The sequence below is a fragment of the Pongo pygmaeus genome, chromosome 1 (assembly GCF_028885625.2).
Source record: "Pongo pygmaeus isolate AG05252 chromosome 1, NHGRI_mPonPyg2-v2.0_pri, whole genome shotgun sequence".
Classification (NCBI taxonomy): domain Eukaryota; kingdom Metazoa; phylum Chordata; class Mammalia; order Primates; family Hominidae; genus Pongo; species Pongo pygmaeus.
In genome coordinates this window covers 190,239,610-190,259,424 of record NC_072373.2, presented here as the reverse complement: position 1 = coordinate 190,259,424, position 19,815 = coordinate 190,239,610, and the positions used below count along the sequence as shown (strand labels likewise).

The following is a 19,815-nucleotide window of genomic DNA, read 5'->3' as shown; positions in this document are numbered from 1 at the left end:
CCTTAATTACTTCCATAAAGGCCCTATCTCCAAATACCCTCCAAATACAATGGAGGTTAGGGCTTCAAGATAAATTTTGGGGAATCCAAACATTCGGTTCATAACAGCTAGCAAGTACTATAATTGTATTCTATTTCCTAATTTGTTGTTTTTGTAAACTATTGATGCAGAAATGTATTTGGAGTGATGTACTCAAATTTTGTTGGAGGGAGAAAACTCAGCAATAAAACAGCATTACAGTATAATCACTTTTGTGGAAAATATATAACAATGCATGAAAAACGTTGTGTGTGGGTAGGAAAGGCTGTACACCAACTGTTACCAAGGTTACCGCTGCTTGCTGAAATTATAGGCAATAATTTTTTTTGTTTGTTTTTGTGTATTTTCTGGCATTTCAGAAATACAAGGTAAGCAATAAACCTGAGAACTTTTATTGAAAACTAGAACAGAAAACTGTTGTGGTATTATTTTAATATACCGGAGTCCATTCAACTGTCTGCTGAGAAATAACTGGCATATACATAATATTTAGGGAAAGTGCTATGGATTATTTTACACCAGTGTCGTTTCACCAAAAAACGTGATGCCGATGGCTCCCTCTTGTCAAGGGTTTCAAAGGCTCACCCTAAACGTTCACGTGCATTTTCCCAGCGGAGGAAAGATGGTTGTTCTTCATCAGAGTCTGGGGCCCAAGAACGTAGGCTCCGTCTCCTCCTGCAGGAGCCAAGCTGATGATGCTCGCAGGGATCTGATACTGGGAGCCCCTGAATGCAGCCAACCCGGCGCGCACCGGTGGGGGCGTCTGCGCCGGCGGAGCGGCTCCCGGGTAGGACGCTGGGAGCCATGCTCCAGGCAGCCGCTGCGCAGGCGCACTGGGCCCCGACTGCCCGCCGCCGCGCTACGTGGGAGCTTGGCCGCGCGGTGCCGGGACCCGGCTGCAGCGGTGGGAAGGCGGGGGCGTGCCGGCCCAGTTAGGAGAGGGTGAGCGGGTGGCTGTCCCGGGCTTGGGGAGCTGGGCGAGCCGGGAAGCGCGAGTTCCGCCCGCGGCCACCCTGTCGCGCGCGGTGCTCTCTGCAGCCCCGGAGTCGTGCTCAGACAAAGGCTGGGAGGCTAGGGCCGGACGGGTCCCGCTCTGTGGGGAGGACTTAGCCTCTCATTTGGGGAGGAGGAAGCGGGGTCTGGCGGTTTCGCGGTTTGCTACAGCCGACTAGTGAAAGAGCTGAGATTCCAAATCCCCGGCTACTTTACACATAATTACTGCCCCAAGCAAAGAGTTGGGTTGTATTCGTCTCTTTGTGCTTCCTGACACCTGCGCGGTGCTTTGAACTTTGTGGGCTGTGTCTGCCCACTGCCTCCGTGTATCTTTTGGAAACATTTTACAGTGATCCATATACGTTCTAGCGTTCTGCCCTATGACTGAGCCTCCTTGGTCCTTTGCTGATTCTGTTGTCTTCTGCCCAGCATCTGCAGGGGCTGCTGAGAGTAAATACTTGGCGCCTCCAGCTGCTGGCCGAGGAGACAGATGGAGCTCAAGTTGGGAGATGCGCCCTGAGAGCCGATGACAGACACAAGTCCAGATCTCGGATTTTGATACTGTATGTTCCCTGGGTTCCTGAGAGAGGACATTGAGGAGTAGGAGTCGGCGATTAAGGAGATCAGTACAATTGGGAAGCCTCCTGTCAGAGCTTCCAGCAATTTCCTCATCAGAGGTGGACAAGCCCTATGGGCTAAGACAGAGGGTCCTCAGAAAGGAGTGCGGACGCCGTCATGCTGCAGCAGCTCCTGATCACCCTGCCCACCGAGGCCAGCACCTGGGTGAAGTTGCGTCATCCAAAGATGGCCACGGAGCGGGTGGCCCTGTGGGAGGATGTGACTAAAATGTTTAAAGCAGAAGGTGAGAATAAACTGCTGGGTAGGAGGGAGGAAAAGCAGCCCCTCTAGTGTGCGAAGGAATGAGTCACTTGAGCGGAAGCATCTCTTAGGGAGACGAGTGGGTGGAAGGTTTCCGGAGTTCTTGAGTGTGGCTCCTAGTCTGGGGTTTTCCTAAGTAGTAGTGGTCAGTTCAGCCTAGGACCAGTATTTCAGTGTCATGGTTATGTATATTATTTATTTTCATCTTTCCCATGGCCATGTGGGGCAGGATGGACTTAACCTGATTTTTCTTATTCTAACAGTGGGGAAATGTAAATCAAATGGGAGGAATGCCCAGGGTCACACAGGAACTTGGTGGCTAGGTCAGAAGGAGAAGCAGCAGGGGAAGTACCAGGTGAGCCTGGAGTAACTTGTGCTAGAAAGCAAGGAAGAGCTTAAAGACTAATGGATATGTGTCAAAAGAGGCCAGGTTTAAGGGTCTCTCACTCGACAGCTTTAGGAAAGCTTAAGTATCCAAACTGATGGTAACACCTTGAATAAGTAAAATTCCACATGATCACCTGGACACTTAAAATAGAGAAAGACGGGGGGGAAATTCATTTGCAAACATTGGAGGTAATTAATACACTGATTCCTTACTCTGAAAAACAGGTTATTATGGGAATGAATGTGCATTTACCTTGCCTTTTAGATCCTCTTCAGTTGGTGAGGGAAAGCTTTTTACAGAAAATGCCTGCCAATAATGAAGGTAGAATGAGGCCAGGTGTGGTGGCTCATGCCTGTAATCCCAGCAATTTGGGAAGCCGAGGTGGGCGGATTGCTTGAGACCAGGAGTTTGAGGCCAGGAGTTTGAGACCTGGCCAACATGATGAAACCCCATCTGTACTAAAAATACAAAAATTAGCTGGGCGTGGTGGCACATGCCTGGAATCCCAGCTACTCGGGAGGCTGAGGCACGAGAATCGCTTGAACCAGGAAAGCGGAGGTTTCAATGAGCTGAGATGGCGCCACTGCACTCCAGGCTGGGTGTTAGAGCAAGACCTTGTCTCAAAAATAAATAAATAAATAAATAAATGTAGAAAGAATGATAGAATCTTTTACCGTAAATAAAATAATTGAAAGGTTAATGGGGAACAGATACTCACATGATATCAAAGTATTATCCCCTGAAATTACATACTAAATGGCAAGGAATGAACATAATTTTCCAGTGGTGAGGTGTGGTGGTCACAGTTTTAATAAAATGTCTCAGTAATGGGATAGCCGGACACTTTATACTTTGCGGATACTGTAATATAAAGCACCTAGTACCACCTACAAGGTATTCCTACCAAAAATGTTGAACGTGATCCTAAATTAAGTTTAAAGACTGAACTGCTGGTTTACAGAAAATACAGGGGATGGAGAAATAAGATAAACCCCACATTGAGGATACAGTCAGACCGTTCTTGTATCTTAAAAAGACAACATCATGAAGAAAGGGGAAGTACTTATTCTAGAATAAAAGAGACTAGAGGTAACAACCACTTTGAATGTGCGAGCCTTGATTAACTCCTGGTTTGGAAAAAATCCAGAATAAAAGTTGAGGAAACAGTTGAGGAAATCTAAATATGGACTGAATATTTAGATGATACTATGGAATTATTGTTAATTTTCATAGATTTAATAAATAGTATTGTGGTTATACAAGAGAAGATCCTTATTTGATATATTTAGGGATAAAGTATTATGATGCAGACAACTTTGAAGTGCTTCAGAAAAAATGTAGATAGGTAAAGCAGATATGATAAATATTAACAATTATTGAATCTAGAGGTGGATGTATGGATGTTCAATATTCATGATAAAAAGTTGGAATAAAATACAAAGACAGTTATTCGTGTCCCTTAATTCCTAGTGCTTTTTTTTTTTTTTTTTTCTGTCACCCAGGCCAGAGTCCAATGGTGCGATCTTGGCTTATTGCAACCTCCACCTCCCGGGTTCAAGCGATTCTCATGCCTCAGCCTCCCAAGTAGCTGGGATTACAGGTGTGCACCACGACACCCAGCTAAGTTTTTTGTATTTTGTAGAGACGGGGTTTCACCATGTTGGCCAGGCTGGTCTTGAACTCCTGATCTCAAGTGATCTGCCCGCCTCGCCCGGCCTCTAGTGCACATATATATGTGTGTGTGTATATATATGTGTATATATATACACACATATATATGTGTGTATATATATACACATATATATATATATATTTTTTTTTGAGACAGAGTCCTGCTCTGTCACCCAGGGTGGAGTACAGTGGCGCGATCTTGGCTCACTGCAACCTCTGCCTCCCGGGTTCAAGCAATTCTCGTGCCTCAGCCTCCCAAGTAGCTGGGATTACAGGCGCCTGCCACCACACCCAGCTAATTTTTGTATTTTTAGTAGAGACAGTGTTTTACTATCTTGGCCAGGCTGATCTCGAACTCCTGACCTCGTGATCCACCCACCTCAGCCTCCCAAAGTGCTGGGATTACAGGCTTGAGCCACCGGGCCCGGCCTGTGGTGCATATTTTTAATACCTCAAATTCAGCCAGTATTACTTAAATTCTAGAAAGCTGGCAGTGTGTTATGTGTAGCACTTTAGCAGATGGAGAAAAATGAGCAAGATACAGTTTTTATCCATACCCTCATTAATACTCAATTGAGAGAGATAATTATACAAATAAAGTAAAAAGCAGCCTGAGATAGATACTAGAATAGATATAAAAACCAAGCTTTTGGGAAGCATAGGAGAGAATAAACTTTCTTCTCATTAGGGGTGTCTGGGAAAACTTTACTTCAACTGGGCCTGAAGGATATCTCAGTTTTTCACCAAATAGGATTTGGGTGGGGTACTATCCAGATGTGTTCAAAGAATGGTACTAGGATTGTGTGGGTAGGTGTCCAGTGGATGAAGGATAATGTTTAGAGGAGATAATACTTGGAGAAGCCATGGACTGGTTGTGGAGGATCTTGAAATCTATGTTGATTAGTTGGGTGTGGTGTCACACGCCTGTAATCCCAGCTACTCGGGAGGCTGAGGCACGAGAATTTCTTGAACCTGGGAGGTGGAAGTTGCAGTGAGCCAAGATTATGCTACTGCCCTCCAACCTGGGTGACAGAGCAAGACTCTATCTCAAAATAATAATAATAATTAAAAAATAACAAAAAAGAAATCTATATTGAAGTGTTTGCATTTTTCTTTCTTGTCAGTGGGGAAGCCTTTGAGGATTTTTGAACAAGAGATTGGCCTGAGAGATCTCTAAGACCATTGGGAAATATTAATGGTGAAAGCAGCTTGCAGCAGGTCCTCCTTATTAAGGAGGCTTTGAGCTGCTCTTGAGTCCCTCTAAATGTCCGTGTTTGTGAACGTTTTTGGGGAGAAGCCACAATGAGTGGGTCTGTAGGCAGTTTCTCTGTTTGGGTGATTTGGGGAGATGCAAACCTCATGGCTCTTTTCCTTCCCCAGCTCTGCTGTCTCAGGATGCTGATGAGACCCAGGGAGAAAGTTTAGAGAGTAGAGTGACCCTTGGATCCCTGACAGCAGAATCCCAGGTGGGTTGGAGTTTCTGGTCACTTTCTTGACATTGTTTCTCAGATTTTAAGAGTGTAGGAGTTTGATTTTCTTTGACTCAACTTCCTGGATTGGCTTTTCTTTTCTTTCTTTTTTTTTTTGAGATGGAGTCTCACTCTGTCACCCAGGCTGGAGTGCAGTGGCGCGATCTCGGCTCACTGCAAGCTCCGCCTCCTGGGTTCACGCCATTCTCCTGCCTCAGCCTCCCAAGTAGCTGGGACTTACAGGTGCCTGCCACCACGCCTGGCTAATTTTTTGTGTTTTTAGTAGAGACGGAGTTTCACCGTGTTAGGCAGACGATCTCAATCTCCTGACCTCGTGATCCGCCCACCTAGGCCTCCCAAAGTGCTGGGATTACAGGCGTGAGCCACCACGCCCGGTCGATTGGCTTTTCTTTGCCTGTTCTTCCTCAGAAAACCAGGCCACATCAGTTGATTTCATAGGTAATCTCCCCACCAGTAGTAACCCTCCACAGGAAACCTCTTGTTTTTGCAAACCTCTAGCCATTTATCCAATAAATATATTGTGCTGAGGCCGCATGTGTGTGTGAGAGAGAAAAAGAGAGGAGAAGAAGTAATGTAATGTAGTCCTTGCCCATGAAATTCACATATCATCTGGGAGAAAGACAAACATGAGTCATTTTAAGCAACATGTAAAAGTCAACAGAATCAGTTTCTGATATTCTTGGAGATGTATACACTTCATTGATGACCTTTAAGTGAGGATTTTTGGTCAAGTCCTAGAGCAGAACTGTAACTGAAAAAAGAAATGAGTAGAGAAGATACTGGCAGGTCATGAAGAGCATGAGCTAAATAGGCTAAGCAGAAAAGGAAGGAAAACTTCTAATAGCAGTTTAACAGTGTGCCGTGTGTCCTAAATGAAGTAGTCAGAAAACTGATAGCATTGGCAAAGCTCTGCACTACCAAACCCCAGAGGCATAGGGAAACTCAAGAAAATTAGAGAGGAGTCAGAGAAACAGAAGAGGGTATTATTAGAGAACAGAAGAGTTTTAAAGTGGAGTGATCTTGGCTCCCAAAATCACATGGTTTAATCATGTGTTTAAATCATAGGGTTTAATCCTATGTCTTTAACTTTTCTCAAATTCAGCTTTCTCATAGGTTAAATGTGGATGCTAACATCAGCCTAATAGGCCTGAAATGCATTTCAGAATTATTTACAATACAAAAGCATTAAAATATTTTCTATACTTAGGGGATTTGTTGTTATTTCAGCCTTCCAGCTTCTGAATTCTCTTAGCTTTTGGGAGGTTTTTATTTGTTTGTTTGTTTGTTTCTTTTAATTATACTTGAAGTTCTGGGATACATGTGCAGAATGTGCGGGTTTGTTACATAGGTATACATGTGCCATGGTGATTTGCTGCACCCATCAACCCGTCATCTACATTAGGTATTTCTCCTAATGCTATCTCTCCCCTAGCCCCCATCCCCTGACAGGTCCTGGTGTGTGATGTCCCCCTCCCTGTGTCCATGTGATCTCACTGTACAACTCCCACTTATGAGTGCAAACATGAGGTGTTTTGTTTTCTGTTCCTGTGTTAGTTTGCTAAGAATGATGGTTTCCAGCTTCATCCATGTCCCTGCAAAGGACATGAACTCATCCCTTTTTATGGCTGCATAGTATTCCATGGTGTATATATGCCACATTTTCTTTATCCAGTCTATCATTGATGGGCATTTGGGTTGGTTCCAAGTCTTTGCTATTGTGAACAGTGCTGCAATAAACATATGTGTGCCTGTGTCTTTATAGTAGAATGATTTATAATCCTTTGGGTATATACCCAGTAGTGGGATTGCTGGGTCAAATGGTATTGCTGGTTCTAGATCCATGAGGAATCGCCACACTCTCTTCCACAATGGTTGAACTAATTTACACTCCCACCAACAGTGTAACAGCGTTCCTATTTCTCCACAGCCTCCCCAGCATCTGTTGTTCCCTGACTTTTTAATGATCGCCATTCTAACTGGCATGAGATCGTATCTCATCATGGTTTTGATTTGCATTTCTCTAATGGAGTATTTTTAAAAAATAATTGTCAAATGGTTATTTATTTTTTGTAGATCATACATAATAGACACTTACACTTCTTACCCCAGAATGTCTATCTCTGTCCAGATATCTTCATTACTAGGCAGAATTCATGTTCCCTCCAAAAATGTGCTGTTCTCTCATACTTTTATTAGTAATAGAAAAACCTAGGTAAGGTTATTTTACCCATGCTAAAGTATTCTCATTTTAACCAATTCTTTCAGCCCAACAAAAGTCCCTGTCTTCTCTTGTGGCCTTAGCCCCTTCTGAACTCCCCACTTCCCCAGATACTCCTGAACTTTATTGTCTTTAATCAAAATTACTGTACACTGTAGTGTGACCTTCTTTAATATTTCATGAACATTTTCCCTTCAGCCAGATTGTAAGTTGCAGAGGTAACTTACATGTTTTATGCATTGTTTTATAACCTCCATTTTATGTAATCTATAATCATTAGAATAAATTAAATGATTAGCAAGAGAGTATCCAGGAAAACTTGACTAGAATCTCTTAGCATCCAGACAAGGTCAGAACAACTTCCCGAAGTCTGGCTGAAAAGGAACGTATTTGATATTCTAGGAACTGTTAACCTTCAAGGACGTATCTGTGGACTTCACTCAGGAGGAGTGGGGGCAGCTGGCCCCTGCTCACCGGAATCTGTACCGGGAGGTGATGCTGGAGAACTATGGGAACCTGGTCTCAGTGGGTAAGGATGGGCTTCTCTTGAAAATAGAATGTACCTATTGGATGAAAACCTTTGTTTCTAAATTAAGAGCTTTGTTTGGGCTTTGGGTTCTGTATTAGAGGTTTTGTGTTTCCTTCTGAACACCCAGTCAGGATTGCTATGCTCTTTTCTGCTCTGTTCTTTCTACTCTACTCTGCTTTCTTTAGAAGGCCCGAATACCAAAGAACCATATTTAAATTCTTGGGATGGCTCTGTGACCTCAGCACATACAGTCTTTTCTTCCCCGTAAGCAGGATATCAGCTTTCCAAGCCTGGCGTGATTTCCCAGCTGGAGAAAGGAGAAGAACCATGGCTGATGGAGAGAGATATTTCAGGAGTTCCAAGTTCAGGTAAGTGCAAGGCAGGTGGGGCCTTTGTGATGTTAGCCAGAGAATTCCCCTCAAGGCCTTCTCCAAGCTGTGGGGAAGACTGAGGCCATGTGGATGGTACATTCAAGAAAGTTGATTCTGTTATCTCTGTCACCCTTTTCCCACACTTGCATCTTCTCATTAGTCTCTCTGGAATCAGAGGAAAAGAGATGCCTTTCTCATCAGGGTTAACCTTCTTCATCATTTCTTTTGTTCTGACTTTCATGATTTTTACCTCTTTCTCCAATATTCTAAGCCTTCCTCTGATCATAGTTTCTTTCCCATGTACATTTAGATTTACACAGGTCTCTCCTCATTAAACAGAGTCCACTTCACTGGACTCTCATGTCATTTTACCGTCAGTTTCACTGTCTCTCAATGATTTCATTTTCAATATTTTTCTAATCCTTATTTTGTGATCACAGTTTCAATTGTAACTCTCTCATTTTAACTTGTGTAATTTAACTTTTCATGCCAGAAAATGTATGGCTCTTTGAGAAATCAACCACAGAATTCGTTCTTAGCAGATCCAGTGGCTTTTAACAGTCTTCTTTAACATTGAAGTACAGTAATAATGACAGGTATTTACCTGGGTTCTCTGTGAACGATAGCTGGGTTCTCTGTAAGTCCCACATTACCTCTGTCTTACACATGAGGAAAAGGAGGCTGATTAAGAAATGTATACAGGACAGTTAGCTACTACTTGGTGAACTCAATATCTTAACTCTAATCATTCTGACACCACAATTTGTGTGTTCTTACGGCACTATTTTACATGGCTGCATTAGATTATACATGCAGACCTTGCCACCTTAATATTCTTTCCTCTATCAACTAGTTTAGTAATTTTTGCTTCCTCTGTTTCTCTTATTGCTTTTTCAGTGTTTCTCATCAGTGTCTTTTTTAATGCAGATGCATGATTTCTGCCTAGGTCAGGATAGGCTAAACTACTATAATAAATTGACTCCAAAATTTCACAACAGATTTTGAGCTATAAGTTATCTCAAACAGAATATGAACTTATTCCTTGATCATATACTGATCTGGATAATTTTTTTTTTTCTTTTTTGAGACAGAGTCTTGCTCTGTCACCCAGGCTGGAGTGCCATGGTGCAGTCTCGGCTCATTGCAGCCTCCACCTCCTGGGTTCAAGCAATTCTCCTACCTCAGCCTCCTAAGTAGCTGGGGTTACAGGTGTGAGCCACTGTACCTGGCTAATCATTTTTGTATTTTTAGTAGAGACAGGGTTTTGCTATGTTGGCCAGGCTGGTCTCGAACTCTTGACCTCTAGTGATCTGCCTACCTTGGCCTCCTAAAGTGCTAGGATTACAGTCATGAGCCACTGCACTGGGCCCTGGAGAAATTGTTTAGGTCACTGGACAGTTCCTCTTCATCTGGTGATTCAGAAGGATTCTTCTACCTCGTGGCTCGTCTGTCCACTAGGGTTTCCTCATCATCTGCATTTAGCCAGCATAGAATAAGCGAGGAGTTAGAATAGAATAAGCAAAGGAGCTCATTTGGGAGGTTTTTATGGGCCAGTCTAAGGTGGTTCACATCACTTTCACTTTCATTCTCTTAACAGGAGAGACCTTTGTGACTTCACTCGATCTAATTCAAAGGAGATTGGGAAATATAATCTATTCGTATGTCCAAAATCAGGGCGAACAGAGTTTAGGGAATAACCAGCAGACTACCACAATTTCTGAGGAATCTCTGTCTTTTTTACACTGCTGCACTATTTCTGTACAAACTCCCACAGATGTTTTGTGATGGTTTCAAATATTCCTTCCATGCCCATATTCTCCATATTTTCATCTTTGTTTTATACATCCATATGAACCCTATTCTTATGTATCTCTGGCATTTACAACATCTCCACATAGAAGCACTGTACTTCAAACCCAGTACATCCAAAAACAGAAGCCATATCATCTAAACAAGTTTCTCATCCTAACCTCCTCTGTTCTTTCAGTTTCTAGAAATCATGGTATCAGCAAGAACATTAAGCATGTTTTCTACTCTGTTTTTCCCTGGTTCCCCACAGCTTCTTCCTTAATATTACCTGTTAGATCCACTTCTACTGTTCATCTGTGTTGAGGCAACACTAAGGCACGTTTCCATCATTTTATGCCTGAGTTACTCAACCTTCTAGTTGCGTTTGCTGATGTCTTATTTTCTTTTTCTGAATCTTCTTGAATGTTACTGCCAGGTTTGACCACTTGAAATACAACATTTATCTTGTTTTTACCTTAAAAAGAAAAATTAAACATCTCCGTATTCCCTGTAATCAGTAATCTAAACATCTCTGCTTGCTTTTTAAGCTGACTCCAAAATTTATTCAGCTATTTCTGAGCATTTTTTATGTGTTGTTACTAAAGTGAAGTTAGAAATACTAAGGAATAAGATTTTTTTGTGAACAGGAAGTATTGGTGCTTTAGGTTGGCAAAGTCCAAAATGGATGGATAGGAATAGTAAGGGTAAATATCAGAGAAACTCCTTCATCCAAAAATTTTATGCCAGGTATACAATAAATAAAATATATATTCTCTATCCTTAAAGATGTTACAGAGTAATTAACATTTTATCACAAATTGAAAAGCCATTTTCTACCTCTTATATTGGCAGAAATTTGAAGGTTGATCAAATCCAGTGAGTATGCAGGGAAAGGCACCCGTATTTGCTGAGTGTGCACGCATCCACAACCCATCAATTTCTCTAGTAAAGCCAATGAAATACTGACAGCAGTATACAAGCATTTGTGTATAACGATGTACTATGGTGTAATTTTATAACAGTGAAAAATTGGAGACAAGTGAAATGTTTTTCAGTAGGGACAAGTCAAATTATGTTATGTTCATGCGGTAGAATGCAATGCAGTTGTAGAAAAAATAAGATAGCCTAGCTGGGTGGCTTACACTGTCTTCCCAGCAACTCAGAAGGCTGAGGCAGGAGAATTACTTGAGTCAAGGAGTTGGAGACCAGCCGAAGCAACATAGCATGATCCCATCTCTAAAATATAATAATAATTTAAATTTTTTAAAAATAAAGAATGAGATAAAACTTAATGTACAGATATAAAAAGAGGCCCATAAAGATATAGACTTAAGACCAGGTGTGGTGGCTCACACCTATAATCTCAGCACTTTGGGAGGCCGAGGCAGGCAGATCACTTGAGGTCAGGAGTTTGAGACCAGCCTGGCCAACATAGCAAAACCCCATTTCTACTAAAAATATACAAAAAATTAGTGGCTGGGCATGGTGGCTCAAGCCTGTAATCCCAGCACTTTGGAAGGCTGAGGTGGTCGGATCGCAAGGTCAAGAGATCGAGACCATCCTGGCCAACATGGTGAAACCCCGTCTTTACTAAAAATACAAAAATTAGCTAGGCGTGTTGGCGCATGCCTGTAGTCTCAGCTACTCGGGAAGCTGAGGCAGAGAATCACTTGAACCCAGGAGGCAGAGGTTGTAGTGAGCAGAGATTGCACCACTGCATTCCAGCTTAGCAACAGAGTGAGACTTTGTCTCAAAAAAAAAAAAAAAATTAGCCAGGTGTGGTGGCGCATGCCTGTAATCCTAGCTACTCAGGCGGCTGAGGCAGGAGAATTGCTTGAATCTGGGAGGCAGAGGTTGCAGTGAGTCAAGATCGCCCCACTCCACTCCAGCCTGGGTGACACAGCAAGACCCCATCACAAAAAAAAAAAAAAAAAAAGACTTAAAACAGATGTAGATATGTATACCATGATCTTTTTTTTTTTTTTAACAGCTGTATATTTAAGACCATAGATGTACAAATGCATACATTCACATATACATTTTGGTGGGAAATGTATGAATGGAGACATTTCAGAATCCTCAGCAACTGGAGGGAATTTTATCCTAGTTAGGGAGATGCTATTCTTTGTTAAAAGTCAGTGCATTCCTACATTATTCAGTGTTTTATTTTAGTGTTTAAAAGTATTTGAGATACCTTTTAAAATACTTTTATTTGTAAATAAAGAAAATGTTGTCATAGAAATATGGGCTTGAGAAGATACGATGTTAGAATCCTATCTTCCACCCAGGCATCGTGGCTTACACCTGTAATCCTAGCACTTTGGGAGGCCAAGGCAGGTGGATTGCTTGAGCTCAGGAGTTTGAGACCAGCCTGGGCAACATGGTAAAACCCCATCTCTACAAAAAATACAAAAATTAGCCAGGTATGGTGGCATGTGCCTGAAGTTCTAGCTACTTGGGGGACTGAGGTGAGAGGATTGCTTGAGCCTGGTAGGTCAAGGCTGCAGTGACCCATGATCACGCCACTGCACTCCAGTCTGGGTGATGGAGTGAGAGACCCTGTCAAAAGAAATTCTATTTTCCTTGATCTTATCTTCTGATATTTGCTCTTATTGTCTTATTAGTTTATTTTATCTTGCAGTTCACATGGATGAGCTCCTCCTAATTTCCTAAAATCATTTTACATTTTTCTTTGAGGCAGAGTCTTGCTCTCTTGCCTAGGCTGGAGTGCAGTGGTGTGATTACAGGCTGAGATGTGAAGTGATCCTCCCAATTCAGCCTCCCAAGTAGCTGGGACTACAGGCACACACCACCATGTCTGGCTTTTTGATTTGTTTGTTTTTTGTTTTGTTTTTTGTTTTTGTAGAGACAGGGTCTCTTTATGTTGCCCAGGCTGGTCTCGAACTCCTGGGCTCAAGCAATCCTCAGCCTCAAGCAATCCTCAGCCTCAGCCTCCTAAAGTGCTGGGATGATAGGCATGAGCCACCACACCTGGTCTACCTTACATACTTCTAACAGCTTCTTTTCTCTACTTCTTCACTTGTATTCATATCAGCTCTCTAGGTGGCAGAATCACATTTGAGGACAATCCAAAACTCCTGTACCTGGTATATGTATTTTGTCCTCCCATTCTCACTGTGGCAATTAATTTTTTAAAGTGCAGGGAATATGGGTCATTTTATTTTTTATTTCTTTCAGACTTGGAGAGCAAAACAAAAACCAAAGAGTCAGCCTTACAGAATGGTATTTCGTGGGAAGAATTACATTGTGGCCTAATCATGGAAGGATCTACAAAAGGAAGCACCATGTATTCCACCTGGGGAAGAATCTCCAAATGTAATAAGCTAGAAAGCCAACAAGAGAACCAAAGAATGGGTGAGGGGCAAATCCCCTTGATGTGCAAGAAAACATTCACTCAGGAGAGAGGCCAAGAATCTAATAGATTTGAGAAAAGAATTAATGTGAAGTCAGAAGTTATGCCAGGACCAATAGGTCTTCCAAGAAAAAGAGATCATAAATATGACACATCTGGAAAGAGAAGCAGATACAACATAGATTTAGTTAATCATTCAAGGAGTTATACAAAAATGAAGACCTTTGAATGTAATATTTGTGAAAAAATCTTCAAACAGCTTATTCACCTTACTGAACACATGAGAATTCATACTGGGGAGAAACCTTTCAGATGTAAGGAATGTGGAAAAGCCTTTAGCCAAAGTTCATCTCTTATTCCACATCAGAGAATTCATACTGGTGAGAAACCCTATGAATGTAAGGAGTGTGGGAAAACCTTCAGACATCCTTCATCGCTTACTCAACATGTTAGAATTCATACCGGGGAGAAGCCCTATGAATGTAGGGTATGTGAGAAAGCCTTCAGCCAGAGCATTGGACTGATCCAGCATTTGAGAACTCATGTTAGAGAGAAACCTTTTACATGCAAAGACTGTGGAAAAGCATTTTTCCAGATTAGACACCTTAGGCAACATGAGATTATTCATACTGGTGTGAAACCCTATATTTGTAATGTATGTAGTAAAACCTTCAGCCATAGTACATACCTAACTCAACACCAGAGAACTCATACTGGAGAAAGACCATATAAATGTAAGGAATGTGGGAAAGCCTTTAGCCAGAGAATACATCTTTCTATCCATCAGAGAGTCCATACTGGAGTAAAACCTTATGAATGCAGTCATTGTGGGAAAGCCTTTAGGCATGATTCATCCTTTGCTAAACATCAGAGAATTCATTCTGGAGAAAAACCTTATGATTGTAATGAGTGTGGAAAAGCCTTCAGCTGTAGTTCATCCCTTATTAGACACTGCAAAACACATTTAAGAAATACCTTCAGCAATGTTGTGTGAAATATACTAAACATCAAAGAATCTATGTTGGAGCAAAAGATTCTAAATCAGTGGTTCCCTGATTTTCGGATTTCCAAAAACAAACATTTAAAAAAATGGTTTGGCACAATGTTCCCAACTCTTAATTTTGCCATATTAAAAACACAACCACCTATTATCAGCATTGTTTCAGAAAAAAAAGGACATTTTAATATTTTTAAATGTAGGAACAGTTCCCCCTTCCTGTTCTTTTTTTTTTTTTTTTTTTTTTTTTTTTGAGAGGGAGTCGCTCTGTCACCTGGGCTAGAGTGCAGTGGCTTGATCTCACAGCAACCTCCACCTCCTGGGCTTAAGCAATTCTCCTGCCTTAGCCTCCTGAGTAACTGGGATTACGGGTGCTCACCACCACTCCCAGCTAATTTTTGTATTTTTAGTAGAGACAGGGTTTCACCATGTTGGCCAGGCTGGTCTTGAACTATTCAGGTGATCCGCCCATCTCAGCCTCCCACACTGCTGGGATTACAGGTGTGAGCCACCGTGCCTGCCCCGCCCCCCGGACCCGGACCCTTTTTTAAAAAACAGTTTCACTCTTGCCCAGGCTGGAGTGCAGTGATGTAATCATAGTTCACTGCAGCCTCAAACTCCTGGGCTCAAGCAGTCTTCCTGCCTCAGCCTCCCAAATAGCTAGGCCTACAGATGTGCACCACTATGTCTGGCTAATTTATTATTATTACTATTATTATTGTAGAGAGAGTCTCACTATGTTGCTGGGCTGGTCTCAAACTCCTGGCTCCAAGCAGTTCTCCCACCTCAGTCTCCCAATATGCTGCGATTACAGACATGAGCCACCATGTCTGGCCAGGAACAGCCTTTTTATATTATGTCAGCTTTATGACAGACTCCCACATTTGTCTTTACTTTTCCCAGTTCACTATGTGCCAGTGAAATTTCATGGCATGTTAGTGATCTGTGGATTGACTTTTGAGAAACACTGTTTTAAGTATCCCTTTAATAAATCAGAATAAAATATAGTACAGCCTTTTACTCTAGCCCTTTATGTGGCTAGAAGAGATAGAAATTAAAATGTTGATTCTCATTTCTAGAAGAAAAAATGTTAAAGGGAGTTTTCTAGCATTGATAGATAAGTTACTGTACATGAGATGCTTATTTATATTTTATGGTTTTCTATAGAGCAAGAATTGGCAAACTTTCTGTAAAGGGCCAGATAGTAAATACATTAGGTGTTGTGGGCCGTGTGGTCCCTGTCACAACTATTCAACTTCCCCATTTTAGTACAAAAACAGCCAGAGACAATATATAAACTAGAGTATCTGAGCCTTGGCACTGCCAATATTTTGGACTGGATAATACTTTGCTATAGGAAGCTGCCCTGTGCATCCTTGGATGTTTAGTGGTATCCTTGGCTTCTACCCACAAGATGCCAGCATTCAATGATGATAGCTGCCCCTCCCCCAGTTGTGACAGTCACAAATGTCTCCAGACATTGCCAGGTGTACCTAGAGGCCAAAATTGTCCCTGGTTGAGACCCACTGATGAATGTGTGCAGTAGTGGTTCCCATAAACTGCATTTAAAAAACAGCTGTTACTTTTCATTTGGCTCAAGGGCTGTCATTTTTCTCTCCCCCCACATAGAGTATGTAAAATGATTAGAAATGACTATCATTTAGTATCAGGTTAGTATGTGTATATGCCATAAATTATTTCCTTAGCAATTCCTTTAGTATTTTGTTGCAATAATTCTTTAAACGCTGCATTTGTAATGCTGTCTTGGAGCCTAGGAATTATTTTTGGAGATATTTATGCAGACTTCCCTCTATAATGATCGGTTTTTTATTGTGGTTAATCCATAAATATTTTGAGATATATCTCTAAAAAACGAGCACTCTTTGAAAACATAACCACAGAGCCATTATTATACCTACAAAAATTAACCACAATTCCTTAAAACATAATGATACCTTTCTGAAGAGAGATATATTGAGACTTCATTCTGGGGAGAAACCTTTCAGATAACTTTATTTAACTTTTCCTTTGCCAAGCATACGACATTAGATTTGAAATATGCTTTGTATCAAGTGGAAGTGTCTCTTAAGATAGCCCCTAGAACAACACATGAAGAGGCCCACCAAAGACGACCAGAGAAAGGTGACTGCAGGAGCCATACTCAGGCAGGGAAATCTGGAGAAAAAGCGGAGGAATTGGCTTCACTGTACTTGATGAAATAGATACTCCATCCCTACAGACATAATTGGAAGTAAGTCAACTTCAACTTCTTACTGTTGTATGTGGAGATAGAACAAAAACATGAGTATTGTAAGTGTAAATTAAAGTAAAGCTATAAATCCAGAATATATACCAGTATCTCTAGACTTTTTCATATTACTACATTTACTTAAAAAAAAAAGCTGGCCTCTAACTCTTAAGTCCTGTGTGACTTAGATGGGCAGAAAAAGAGTGGAGTATACACTGTTTCTTTAAATTACTCTACCATGTTTCTATGGTCTTAGATTTCCCAAGAATTTGAATTTCTCCAATTGCTTATTTCCCTGAAAGACATCACTATGACTTTTCTCTGTAGTTCCTGCCTCAGTGATCTCGTACAGGCTTTGGCTTAAAATACCATCTCTGTTTAACAACTGCCAGATTCGCATCTCCAGCCCAGACCTCCCGAACTCCAGCCTTGTTCTAACCTTTGGGCCGTTTCACTAGCTGTTGCAGATGCCCTATACCCTTACCTTCTCATCTTTGCTCAGTTGTTGCCTTCTTACTGAAGCCTTTCCTGTCTATACTATTTAATCCTGCAGCTGTCTACCTTCCAGATCGAGAAATCCCATACCCCTTTCACCTGCTCTATGTTTTTCATATCACCTATCACCTTCTAACACCCTAGATACTTCACATATTTGTGTTTATTGTTTACTGTTCTTTCCCCCGGCTATAATGTAAGCCCCATGGGGGCAGGGGCCTTTGTTTTGTTCACTGATGTATCACAAGTACCTAAAACAGTGCCTGGCACGCAGAAGGGACTCAGTAAATATGTATTGAATGCTTTTGATTTGAACTGAATTGAACTATGTATCCATGATGAAAGTAAAGAAATGTAATCCATATACTTTCCTACCTACATTTTATATGTGAGGAAATATTTTTTGTTTCCTTTTTCTTTTCTGTGCAAGTGGACCAATATTTGAGAATCGTATACCTTTGAGAATCATAGCTGACAATACTTTAAGATAAAAGGGTATTTCTGTTTTAATTTGGTTTGGTTGTTTTTGTTTGTTTGTTGAGACAACGTCTCACTACGTTGCTCAGGCTGGAGTGCAGCGTCATGATCATGGCTCACTGCGGCCTCAACTTTCTGGGCTCAAGTGATCCTCCCACCTCAACCCCCTGAGTAGCTGAGACTACAGGCACATACCACCACATCTGGCTAATTTTTGTATTTTTTGTAGGACGGGGTTTTGCCATGTTTCCCAGGCTGGTCTCAAACTCCTGAGCTCAGGCAATCACCTGCCTCAGCCTCCAAAAGTGCTGGAATTACAAATCATGAGCCACTGTGCCCAGCCTAATTTGTTTAAAATGCATTTAAATATGGCTGATTAACAACATGAGTTTATCTTTATTTGGTGAACCTGAGTGCATAAGCAAAATGGAGCGTATAAAAGACAATAGAGGAGAATATAGAAGCAGACATGAGACGTCAAGTTTTTGGTGGTGAGAAAATAGAAGAGTGGTGACTGACTTAGCTGCAGAAAAGTATACTGACTTAGCCTGCAGAAAAGTATACTGGCACAAGGGTGTTCCTGGGAAGACAGAGGCCTCGGAGACAGTGGGCATTATGGAAGAAAGAGGGCTGAAAATGGGGATTCATTGAAATTCTATTGTCGGATCCTTAGACCCCCTCACCTACCCATACAGCTGGCTGTTACGCACACATTCTTCCCTCATGCCTTTCTTCATCCCATTACCCTTCCCTCATCCCAAAGGAGACTAGAGGTTTATTCTCTGGTGAAGGACCGGTCTCCCAATGTGCTGGGATTACAGACATGAGCCACCATGTCCGGCCAGGAGCAGCCCTGTATATTACATCAGCTTTATGACAAACTCCCAAATTTGTCCTTACTTTTCTCACTTCACTATGTGCCAGAAAAAATTTCATGTCATGTTAGTGATTTGTGGATTGACTTTGGTGTCCTTGATTCCAGAGTTGTTCTAGAATCAGGGACACCAGGCAGTAGAGACTGGGGTAAAAATATGGCTGAAATGGGGACTAATGTAAGGCTGCATATTGAACTGTGGGGCCCTCAGCACCCTTTTCTAGTGAAAACCAGGTTTTCATCCCTTCAACCATCTTCCATCCAACCCCAGCAGGAGATTGGAGGAATCCTCTGGGGAACCTGGTTGGCAGGCTGGGCGTGGTGGCTCATGCCTGTAATCCTAGCACTTTGGGAGGCCAAAGCTGGTAGATCTCCTGGGCTCAGAAGTTCAAGACCAGCATGAGCAACATGGTAAAACCCCATCTCTACCAAAAATACGAAAATTTAACCAGGCATGCCAGCGCATGCACCTGTGGTCCCAGCTACTCAGGAGGCCGAGGTGGGAGGATTGCTTGAGCCTGGAAGGCAGAGGTTGCAGTGAACCAAGATTGCTCTACTGCACTCCAACCTAGGTGACAGAGTGAGACTCCATCTCAAAAAAGAAAGAAAGAAAGAAAAAGATAGAAAGAAGAAAGAGAAAGAAAGAAGGAAAGAACGAGAAAAAGAGAAAGAGAAAAGAAAGAAAGAAGAAAAAGAAACTGGATGGCTCCAAAGAAAAAGTACTGACATTTGTGGATACTTCAGTGAAACATAGAGGTCAATTTACTGTATTAGTCCACTTTCACATGCTATAAAGAAATACCAAAGACTGGGTAATTTATAAAGGAAAGAGGTTTAATTGACTCACAGTCCCACATGGCTGGAGAGGTCTCAGGAAACTTACAATCACAGGAGAAGGAGAAGCAAATCCTTCACGAAGTGGCAGGAGAGAGAAAAGTGAAGGAGGAACTTCCAAACACATAAAACCATCAGATCTCATGAGAAC

The 19,815-nt window shown here is 41.8% G+C and overlaps 1 protein-coding gene across 3 annotated transcripts; it reads left to right on the top strand.

Annotated features, from left to right (window-relative positions):
* The first annotated feature begins 842 nt into the window (after positions 1-842).
* ZFP69B (ZFP69 zinc finger protein B) lies at positions 843-17,989 on the top strand. 3 transcript variants are annotated; one of them, XM_054493009.2, is made up of 6 exons: positions 843-981; positions 1,462-1,894; positions 5,351-5,436; positions 8,081-8,207; positions 8,480-8,575; positions 13,565-17,989. In XM_054493009.2, exons 2-6 carry the CDS (start codon positions 1,768-1,770, stop codon positions 14,731-14,733), a joined length of 1,605 nt encoding a protein of 534 aa, XP_054348984.1. In that variant the 5' UTR covers positions 843-981; positions 1,462-1,767; the 3' UTR covers positions 14,734-17,989. The 3 variants fall into 3 exon arrangements, with proteins under 3 accessions (XP_054348984.1, XP_063513351.1, XP_063513362.1); XM_063657281.1 differs by having other exon boundaries at positions 8,477-8,575; XM_063657292.1 differs by lacking the exons at positions 843-981; positions 5,351-5,436 and having other exon boundaries at positions 1,769-1,894; positions 8,477-8,575.
* Positions 17,990-19,815: the final 1,826 nt, after the last annotated feature.